This window comes from Salmo salar, chromosome ssa26 (assembly GCF_905237065.1).
Source record: "Salmo salar chromosome ssa26, Ssal_v3.1, whole genome shotgun sequence".
Classification (NCBI taxonomy): Eukaryota; Metazoa; Chordata; class Actinopteri; order Salmoniformes; family Salmonidae; genus Salmo; species Salmo salar.
Genome location: NC_059467.1, coordinates 52,774,286 through 52,786,179, shown reverse-complemented (window position 1 = coordinate 52,786,179; position 11,894 = coordinate 52,774,286). Strand labels below are relative to the sequence as shown.

The window sequence follows — 11,894 nt, the reverse complement described above, 5'->3', positions numbered from 1 at the left end:
CCATGTTATTACCTGGTACTTCCTGTATATAGCCATGTTATTACCTGGTACTCCTGTATATAGCCATGTTATTACATGGTACTTCCTGTATATAGCCATGTTATTACCTGGTACTTCCTGTATATAGCCATGTTATTACATGGTACTTCCTGTATATAGCCATGTTATTACCTGGTACTTCCTGTATATAGCCATGTTATTACATGGTACTTCCTGTAAATAGCCATGTTATTACCTGGTACTTCCTGTATATAGCCATGTTATTACCTGGTACTTCCTGTATATAGCCATGTTATTACCTGGTACTTCCTGTATATAGCCATGTTATTACCTGGTACTTCCTGTATATAGCCATGTTATTACCTGGTACTTCCTGTATATAGCCATGTTATTACCTGGTACTCCCTGTATATAGCCATGTTATTACATGGTACTCCCTGTATATAGCCATGTTATTACCTGGTACTTCCTGTATATAGCCATGTTATTACCTGGTACTTCCTGTATATAGCCATGTTATTACCTGGTACTCCCTGTATATAGCCATGTTATTACATGGTACTTCCTGTATATAGCCATGTTATTTCCTCAGTACTCTTACTTCCTGTATATAGCCATGTTATTACCTGGTACTTCCTGTATATAGCCATGTTATTACCTGGTACTCCCTGTATATAGCCATGTTATTACCTGGTACTTCCTGTATATAGCCATGTTATTACCTGGTACTTCCTGTATATAGCCATGTTATTACCTGGTACTTCCTGTATATAGCCATGTTATTACCTGGTACTCCCTGTATATAGCCATGTTATTACATGGTACTCCCTGTATATAGCCATGTTATTACCTGGTACTTCCTGTATATAGCCATGTTATTACCTGGTACTCCCTGTATATAGCCATGTTATTACCTGGTACTCCCTGTATATAGCCATGTTATTACCTGGTACTCCCTGTATATAGCCATGTTATTACATGGTACTCCCTGTATATAGCCATGTTATTACATGGTACTTCCTGTATATAGCCATGTTATTACCTGGTACTCCCTGTATATAGCCATGTTATTACATGGTACTCCCTGTATATAGCCATGTTATTTCCTCAGTACTCTTACTTCCTGTATATAGCCATGTTATTACATGGTACTTCCTGTATATAGCCATGTTATTACATGGTACTTCCTGTATATAGCCATGTTATTACCTGGTACTTCCTGTATATAGCCATGTTATTAGCTGGTACTCCCTGTATATAGCCATGTTATTACATGGTACTCCCTGTATATAGCCATGTTATTAGCTGGTACTTCCTGTATATAGCCATGTTATTACCTGGTACTTCTTGTATATAGCCATGTTATTACCTGGTAATTCCTGTATATAGCCATGTTATTACATGGTACTTCCTGTATATAGCCATGTTATTACATGGTACTCCCTGTATATAGCCATGTTATTAGCTGGTACTCCCTTTATATAGCCATGTTATTACATGGTACTCCCTGTATATAGCCATGTTATTAGCTGGTACTTCCTGTATATAGCCATGTTATTACCTGGTACTTCCTGTATATAGCCATGTTATTACCTGGTACTTCCTGTATATAGCCATGTTATTACCTGGTACTTCCTGTATATAGCCATGTTATTACCTGGTACTTCCTGTATATAGCCATGTTATTACCTGGTACTTCCGGTATATAGCCATGTTATTACCTGGTACTTCCTGTATATAGCCATGTTATTACCTGGTACTTCCTGTATATAGCCATGTTATTACCTGGTACTTCCTGTATATAGCCATGTTATTTCCTCAGTACTCTTACTTCCTGTATATAGCCAAGTTATTACCTGGTACTTCCTGTATATAGCCATGTTATTACCTGGTACTTCCTGTATATAGCCATGTTATTACCTGGTACTTCCTGTATATAGCCATGTTATTACCTGGTACTCCCTATATATAGCCATGTTATTACCTAGTACTTCCTGTATATAGCCATGTTATTACCTGGTACTTCCTGTATATAGCCATGTTATTACCTGGTACTTCCTGTATATAGCCATGTTATTACCTGGTACTTCCTGTATATAGCCATGTTATTACCTGGTACTTCCTGTATATAGCCATGTTATTACCTGGTACTTCCTGTATATAGCCATGTTATTACCTGGTACTTCCTGTATATAGCCATGTTATTACCTGGTACTCCCTGTATATAGCCATGTTATTACCTGGTACTTCCTGTATATAGCCATGTTATTACCTGGTACTTCCTGTATATAGCCATGTTATTACCTGGTACTTCCTGTATATAGCCATGTTATTACCTGGTACTTCCTGTATATAGCCATGTTATTACCTGGTACTTCCTGTATATAGCAATGTTATTACCTGGTACTTCCTGTATATAGCCATCTTATTACCTGGTAATTCCTGTATATAGCCATGTTATTAGCTGGTACTCCCTGTATATAGCCATGTTATTACCTGGTACTTCCTGTATATAGCCATGTTATTACCTGGTACTCCCTGTATATAGCCATGTTATTACCTGGTACTCCCTGTATATAGCCATGTTATTACCTGGTACTTCCTGTATATAGCCATGTTATTACCTGGTACTTCCTGTATATAGCCATGTTATTACGTGGTACTTCCTGTATATAGCCATGTTATTACGTGGTACTTCCTGTATATAGCCATGTTATTACCTGGTACTTCCTGTATATAGCCATGTTATTACCTGGTACTTCCTGTATATAGCCATGTTATTACCTGGTACTCCCTGTATATAGCCATGTTATTACATGGTACTTCCTGTATATAGCCATGTTATTACATGGTACTTCCTGTATATAGCCATGTTATTACCTGGTACTTCCTGTATATAGCCATGTTATTACCTGGTACTCCCTGTATATAGCCATGTTATTACCTGGTACTCCCTGTATATAGCCATGTTATTACCTGGTACTTCCTGTATATAGCCATGTTATTACCTGGTACTTCCTGTATATAGCCATGTTATTACCTGGTACTCCCTGTATATAGCCATGTTATTACCTGGTACTTCCTGTATATAGCCATGTTATTACCTGGTACTTCCTGTATATAGCCATGTTATTTCCTCAGTACTCTTACTTCCTGTATATAGCCATGTTATTACATGGTACTTCCTGTATATAGCCATGTTATTACATGGTACTTCCTGTATATAGCCATGTTATTACCTGGTACTTCCTGTATATAGCCATGTTATTACCTGGTACTTCCTGTATATAGCCATGTTATTACCTGGTACTTCCTGTATATAGCCATTTTATTGCCTGGTACTTCCTGTATATAGCCATGTTATTACCTGGTACTTCCTGTATATAGCCATGTTATTACCTGGTACTTCCTGTATATAGCCATGTTATTATCTGGTACTTCCTGTATATAGCCATGTTATTACCTGGTTCTTCCTGTATATAGCCATGTTATTACCTGGTACTTCCTGTATATAGCCATGTTATTACCTGGTACTTCCTGTATATAGCCATGTTATTACCTGGTAATCCCTGTATATAGCCATGTTATTACCTGGTACTTCCTGTATATAGCCATGTTATCGTTACTCATGGAGGAGCTGAGCAAAGTCATTATTGATTACCAGGAAGAAGAGAGATGAGGGATTGGTTATCGGTATCGGTACGGTGAGCTGGAATAACAGGCCAGTAGTTATCAGTACGGTGAGCTGGAATAACAGGCCAGTAGTTATCGGTATGGTGAGCTGGAATAACAGGCCAGTAGTTATCAGTACGGTGAGCTGGAATAACAGCCCAGTAGTTATCAGTATGGTGAGCTGGAATAACAGGCCAGTAGTTATCAGTATGGTGAGCTGGAATAACAGGCCAGTAGTTATCAGTACGGTGAGCTGGAATAACAGGCCAGTAGTTATCAGTATGGTGAGCTGGAATAACAGGCCAGTAGTTATCAGTACAGTGAGCTGGAATAACAGGCCAATAGTTATCAGTACAGTGAGCTGGAATAACAGGCCAGTAGTTATCAGTATGGTGAGCTGGAATAACAGACCAGTAGTTATCAGTACGGTGAGCTGGAATAACAGGCCAGTAGTTATCAGTACGGTGAGCTGGAATAACAGGCCAGTAGTTATCAGTATGGTGAGCTGGAATAACAGGCCAGTAGTTATCACTAGTATGGTGAGCTGGAATAACAGGCCAATAGTTATCAGTATGGTGAGCTGGAATAACAGATCAATAGTTATCAGTATGGTGAGCTGGAATAAGAGGCCAATAGTTATCAGTATGGTGAGCTGGAATAACAGGCCAGTAGTTATCAGTATGGTGAGCTGGAATAACAGCCCAGTAGTTATCACTAGTATGGTGAGCTGGAATAACAGGCCAGTAGTTATCAGTATGGTGAGCTGGAATAACAGGCCAATAGTTATCAGTTCGGTGAGCTGGAATAACAGGCCAGTAGTTATCAGTACAGTGAGCTGGAATAACAGGCCAGTAGTTATCACTAGTATGGTGAGCTGGAATAACAGGCCAGTAGTTATCAGTATGGTGAGCTGGAATAACAGGCCAGTAGTTATCAGTATGGTGAGCTGGAATAACAGGCCAATAGTTATCAGTATGGTGAGCTGGAATAACAGGCCAGTAGTTATCTAGTACAGTGAGCTGGAATAACAGGCCAGTAGTTATCAGTATGGTGAGCTGGAATAACAGATCAATAGTTATCAGTATGGTGAGCTGGAATAACAGGCCAGTAGTTATCAGTATCGGTGAGCTGGAATAACAGGCCAGTAGTTATCAGTACAGTGAGCTGGAATAACAGGCCAGTAGTTATCAGTACAGTGAGCTGGAATAACAGGCCAGTAGTTATCACTAGTATGGTGAGCTGGAATAACAGCCCAGTAGTTATCAGTATGGTGAGCTGGAATAACAGGCCAGTAGTTATCACTAGTATGGTGAGCTGGAATAACAGCCCAGTAGTTATCAGTATGGTGAGCTGGAATAACAGGCCAATAGTTATCAGTTCGGTGAGCTGGAATAACAGGCCAATAGTTATCAGTTCGGTGAGCTGGAATAACAGGCCAGTAGTTATCAGTATGGTGAGCTGGAATAACAGGCCAATAGTTATCACTAGTATGGTGAGCTGGAATAAGAGGCCAGTAGTTATCAGTACAGTGAGCTGGAATAACAGGCCAGTAGTTATCAGTACGGTGAGCTGGAATAACAGGCCAGTAGTTATCAGTACAGTGAGCTGGAATAACAGGCCAGTAGTTATCAGTACGGTGAGCTGGAATAACAGGCCAGTAGTTATCAGTATGGTGAGCTGGAATAACAGGCCAGTAGTTATCAGTATGGTGAGCTGGAATAACAGGCCAGTAGTTATCAGTACAGTGAGCTGGAATAACAGGCCAGTAGTTATCAGTATGGTGAGCTGGAATAACAGGCCAGTAGTTATCAGTATGGTGAGCTGGAATAACAGGCCAGTAGTTATCACTAGTATGGTGAGCTGGAATAAGAGGCCAGTAGTTATCAGTATGGTGAGCTGGAATAACAGGCCAGTAGTTATCAGTATGGTGAGCTGGAATAACAGGCCAGTAGTTATCAGTATGGTGAGCTGGAATAACAGGCCAGTAGTTATCAGTACGGTGAGCTGGAATAACAGGCCAGTAGTTATCAGTACAGTGAGCTGGAATAACAGGCCAGTAGTTATCAGTATGGTGAGCTGGAATAACAGCCCAGTAGTTATCAGTATGGTGAGCTGGAATAACAGGCCAGTAGTTATCAGTATGGTGAGCTGGAATAACAGGCCAGTAGTTATCAGTACAGTGAGCTGGAATAACAGGCCAGTAGTTATCAGTATGGTGAGCTGGAATAACAGGCCAGTAGTTATCAGTACAGTGAGCTGGAATAACAGGCCAGTAGTTATCAGTATGGTGAGCTGGAATAACAGGCCAGTAGTTATCAGTACAGTGAGCTGGAATAACAGGCCAGTAGTTATCAGTATGGTGAGCTGGAATAAGAGGCCAGTAGTTATCAGTATGGTGAGCTGGAATAACAGATCAATAGTTATCAGTATGGTGAGCTGGAATAACAGGCCAGTAGTTATCAGTATGGTGAGCTGGAATAAGAGGCCAATAGTTATCAGTATGGTGAGCTGGAATAACAGCCCAGTAGTTATCAGTATGGTGAGCTGGAATAACAGGCCAATAGTTATCAGTATGGTGAGCTGGAATAACAGGCCAGTAGTTATCAGTATGGTGAGCTGGAATAAGAGGCCAGTAGTTATCAGTATGGTGAGCTGGAATAACAGGCCAGTAGTTATCAGTACAGTGAGCTGGAATAACAGGCCAATAGTTATCAGTACGGTGAGCTGGAATAACAGGCCAGTAGTTATCAGTATGGTGAGCTGGAATAACAGGCCAATAGTTATCAGTATGGTGAGCTGGAATAACAGGCCAGTAGTTATCAGTATGGTGAGCTGGAATAAGAGGCCAGTAGTTATCAGTATGGTGAGCTGGAATAACAGGCCAGTAGTTATCACTAGTATGGTGAGCTGGAATAACAGGCCAATAGTTATCAGTATGGTGAGCTGGAATAACAGGCCAGTAGTTATCAGTATGGTGAGCTGGAATAAGAGGCCAGTAGTTATCAGTATGGTGAGCTGGAATAACAGGCCAGTAGTTATCAGTATGGTGAGCTGGAATAACAGATCAATAGTTATCAGTATGGTGAGCTGGAATAACAGGCCAGTAGTTATCAGTATGGTGAGCTGGAATAAGAGGCCAGTAGTTATCAGTATGGTGAGCTGGAATAACAGGCCAGTAGTTATCAGTATGGTGAGCTGGAATAACAGGCCAGTAGTTATCAGTACAGTGAGCTGGAATAACAGGCCAGTAGTTATCACTAGTATGGTGAGCTGGAATAACAGGCCAGTAGTTATCAGTATGGTGAGCTGGAATAACAGGCCAGTAGTTATCACTAGTATGGTGAGCTGGAATAACAGGTCAATAGTTATCAGTATGGTGAGCTGGAATAACAGGCCAGTAGTTATCAGTATGGTGAGCTGGAATAAGAGGCCAGTAGTTATCAGTATGGTGAGCTGGAATAACAGGCCAGTAGTTATCAGTATGGTGAGCTGGAATAACAGGCCAGTAGTTATCAGTATGGTGAGCTGGAATAACAGGCCAGTAGTTATCAGTATGGTGAGCTGGAATAACAGGCCAGTAGTTATCAGTACAGTGAGCTGGAATAACAGGCCAGTAGTTATCAGTATGGTGAGCTGGAATAACAGGCCAGTAGTTATCAGTACGGTGAGCTGGAATAACAGGCCAGTAGTTATCAGTACGGTGAGCTGGAATAACAGGCCAGTAGTTATCAGTACAGTGAGCTGGAATAACAGGCCAGTAGTTATCACTAGTATGGTGAGCTGGAATAACAGGCCAGTAGTTATCAGTATGGTGAGCTGGAATAACAGGCCAGTAGTTATCAGTACAGTGAGCTGGAATAACAGGCCAGTAGTTATCAGTATGGTGAGATGGAATAACAGGCCAGTAGTTATCAGTATGGTGAGCTGGAATAACAGGCCAGTAGTTATCAGTATGGTGAGCTGGAATAACAGGCCAGTAGTTATCAGTATGGTGAGCTGGAATAAGAGGCCAGTAGTTATCAGTATGGTGAGCTGGAATAACAGGGCAAAAACAAAGGCCCTTCACACAGATACGTGACGGGGTATTGTAATTTACATCAAGATGAATACTTGCTGTTATTCTCAACGAGTGACTGACTGAGAAGGATCACAGTATCTCTCAAACAGTCTTTTAAAGGAGTGTTGTATTTAAGGGATCAGAGTGATTACCGGACTGATTGATTAGGGGGTTGATTGATGTGTTTGTACACTGATGAATTGCACCGACGACGGAGGGCGTGAATTGTAAAGGAACTATTTATAAAGATGAGCCAGTGTTTAGAAAGTGAGCATCTCCGTTAACGAACGAGATGATATCACTAACTGGTAAAAAACAAACACATCTATATTTCTTCCTGTGTGTGTGTGTGTGTGTGTGTGTGTGTGTGTGTGTGTGTGTGTGTGTGTGTGTGTGTGTGTGTGTGTGTGTGTGTGTGTGTGTGTGTGTGTGTGTGTGTGTGTGTGTGTGTGTGTGTGTGTGTGTGTGTGTGTGTGTGTGTGTGTGTGTGTGTGTGTGTGTGTGTGTGTGTGTGTCTGTGTGTCACCTAATCTATCATGCATATAATGTATTATCCTAAATAGGCCCAATTGAAATAGTTATATGTTATTTTATGTCATGTTATATTATTTGTCACTTCAAATGTTTGCTGCTGTAGAGTTGTATTTGTTTTCGTTTTTAGAGGGGGATTTTACAAGGGGTTTATGTTTTGTCCATTTGTTAAAATCCTAAATATTAATGATTTAATAGAACTATCAGTAGTGCTTGATAAGCGCCATCTACCGACGATAATCTCCCGGAGAGTGTAATCTATAGTGGAGCTAAACGACGTGATGAGAGATAAGTGTGACAGTGAGATCTGTAGTCTAAAAGTGGTATTCTAGCTTCTTATCGGTATCCAATCGTTTTACTTAACTTGATAATAACCTACTTTCAATCATTAACGGCAGAGGGTCCAAGGGTCCACTGAGTTGTCCTGAATGAATCCTGTAGGGAATGCTGTGGTCTGTGGAATGTAGACTGGTATCCAATGAATTATATAGCCTTATCCTAAATGCAGATTCAAAGAAAATGTGGAAAATGAAAATCCCTTTGTGTAAAACACATCAAACCAAAGACGAAATGTTCATATGAGACAATGCTATTTTATTATATTTCAGATGGTTTTGAGGCATTTATCATATAGGTTAATTTTACAATTTAAACATTTTTCTATAACATTGGCAATAGGAGTTTGTAAAAAAAAAAAAGTGCTTCCTTTTCCTTAATGTAAAGTCTCTATATCTTAACATTTGTTTAACTGAATCCAATAAGAGTCTAGAACATTCTAGAACATGTTATAGAATCCAAGAAGAGTCTAGAACATTTCTAGAACATGTTATAGAATCCAAGAAGAGTCTAGAACATTTCTAGAACATGTTATAGAATCCAAGAAGAGTCTAGAACATTTCTAGAACATGTTATAGAATCCAAGAAGAGTCTAGAACATTTCTAGAACATGTTATAGAATCCAAGAAGAGTCTAGAACATTTCTAGAACATGTTATAGAATCCAAGACGTCTCAGCCAGTGGTAAAGTCCAAAGTCTTACTTTACACAGAGAGAGAAGTCAAAAGGCACTGACGGATGACATCAGGCTTGTAGGAAGGCTGCTCAGGGAAAGCAACAGTGACAGTTAAGTTAACACTGTGGAGAAGAAGCGAGCTTCAAACAGTATTTCACAGCTAAACCAGTGACAAAACAGGTCAAAGGGTTGATCTTCTTCATGTGAAATCTTCAGACAGAAGACGAGGGCAACAAAACATTGCATAGTTATACTTTCTTTGAAGAAAAAAAAATAATAAAAAAGTTGCTATCTAGAACCCTTTGAAGAACCCTTGTTGATTCCAGGTAGAACCCTTTTGGTTCCAATTAGAACAGTTTTGGGTTCCATGTAGAACTCTTTCCACAGAGGGTTCTACAGTACATGGAACACAAACGTTTTTTTTTTACCTGGAACCAAAAATGGTTCTCCTATGGAGACAGCCGAAGAACACCTTTTATCTAAGAGCAAAGAGGATTTTTTTTTTTTTTATCAATTATACATAAATACAAAAGCTATACTTTTAGTTTATAAAGAGTTTTATTTACACTGAGAGGCGTGTTCAGATTAGTACCCAAACATATGAATGAGATACAATGTGCTTCATTCGGTTGTATTTTGAAGACATTTATAGCGCACACAACGAACTGCTTGTGCAGAAGCAGGTACCACAGTATTACACGTTTGCAGTCGTTTGCTGTGGCATTTTAATTCAGAGCCATAGAATGTGTGAATCCTGACACAGCAGACAGCAGCAGGATATACGTTCTAGCTCTGTACCTTTTTATATGGGCTTTTCTGTCTGAACGGCAATAAATGAAAAACATTCTGATCACCGATCAGATTTTTTTTTGCTTTTCAAAAAAAAAACAAATTTAAGAAGAAAAAAATATTTGGAAAGCTGTGTGCACTTTGCAGTTTAATAATATACTGTAAGCTCTATAAGTCAAATGCACAAATGTTTAGTTTAGTAAGACAAGAATACGGTATTGAGATGTTAACGTTAAAACATGAACATCGAGCAGGCTAGTGATTATTGTGAAAAATCATGCCCCGATACCTTCAGCTGCACTGATATGTTGTTTTTGCGTGGCTAAACACACAATGTTATATAATAAAACACACACACACACACACACACACACACACACACACACACACAAAACACAGGTCCACTGTTCAAACGTGGAGAAATGAGCTTATTGTTTTGTACAGAAGGCATGTATACCTCAGCTGCCCTGTCTCTCCTTAATAAGAAACAAACTGTTGCAGTCACGATCTGTCAGATGAATCTATAGCGCGGTAGGCTATATCCAGCAGACGTCTACAAGTAAGTGTTTAATAAAAGTCCAATGTAAAAGCCACTTGTAAGTCCGTGTTCACTGGCAGTTGGCCATGGGTTTGAAAGATCCATCGGGAAGTTGTCTGAAGATGCCCCTTAATGTGTCCAGTTCTCGGGTAAGATGTTCCACTCTCTTCCGCAGTCTTTCGTTGTCCGACGCCAGCTCTATCACTTTCTGCTGCGTCTCAACATTACGCATTTTCGCCTTGTCTCTACTCTTCCTCACCGCGACGTTGTTCCTCTCCCGCCTCAACCGGTACTCCGTGCTAGCTTTGTCGACGCGCTTTTTAGATTTACCCCGGTCCCGATCTCGGTCGTCGCGTCCCATCATCTTCATGGATCCAACGGAGGACATGCTGCCATCCCTGTGATGTGGGCTCGGAACGGGAGTAGGTGGAGGCGTCGGGTGTCCGGGTTGGAGATGCATGGTCGTCTGAGCGCAGTGCGCAATTTGGTACTGGAGATGGGATAGGTGTTGTGGGAGATGCTGGTGGGAATGGTGATAGGTGGGAGGCATAGAATGCCTCATTTCATCTTCTTCTCTGGGCTCTTGTTTTATCGCCACGGGTCTGATTCTCGTCGACTGGGTGTCGTAAATAGGTTCAAGTTTAGATGTGTCCATATACCCGGGGATAGAACCATAGCCTTGCTGCTGCGGGTGCTGTTGGTGCTGTTGGTGGTGCGCCCCCGAGCCAGAGCTCACCCCGTGGGGGTAGGATTCGTACTCACTGTTCGCCAGCTTGAGTTTCTCTTGCTTCGAACTGTTGTGGAATAGATCAGCCAGGAACTCGTCGTTAAAGGCTGCAGGGTCGATGTAAGCGCTGATATCAATGGAGTTTTCGTTCTCACAAATCTCGCCGAGGTCTCCTCCTGTTCCGGACACGGGTCCAGAAGCGGAGGGGTCTTTGTAGCAGTAGGCGTTTTGCTGACTCTGACTCTGGGCTAGGCTTGTCATCGGGGGTCGTGGGGCGACCTCATAGAGATTTGGTTGCTCCATGGAATATCTATAACCTGCCAGACATGGTGAGGAGCTGCGGGAATCCAGCTTGCTCACAGTACCGGAAGAAGCCGCACTGGCTAAAACGAATAAACAGGATAGCTCCTTCACAGGTGCGCTCTCCACGTATGAAGTGAAATCTCTAAACTCGCCACGAGGAAAGCTATAGGCTAAATGTCTTGAATAAAGCCTAGTGATTCTCCCTGGTACGACTGGTTTCCTCGAGACTATAGTTCAAAAGTACAGTGTTTTAGCTGCAAGGCTGA

At 41.1% G+C, this 11,894-nt stretch overlaps 1 protein-coding gene across 1 annotated transcript; it reads right to left on the bottom strand.

The window, feature by feature from the left end:
* Nucleotides 1–9,780: 9,780 nt before the first annotated feature.
* On the bottom strand, nt 9,781–11,894 carry cebpa (CCAAT/enhancer binding protein (C/EBP), alpha). Its single transcript, NM_001139931.1, is given in 1 exon segment — nt 9,781–11,894. A coding segment is annotated over 1 exon segment (960 nt). The 5' UTR covers nt 11,629–11,894; the 3' UTR covers nt 9,781–10,668.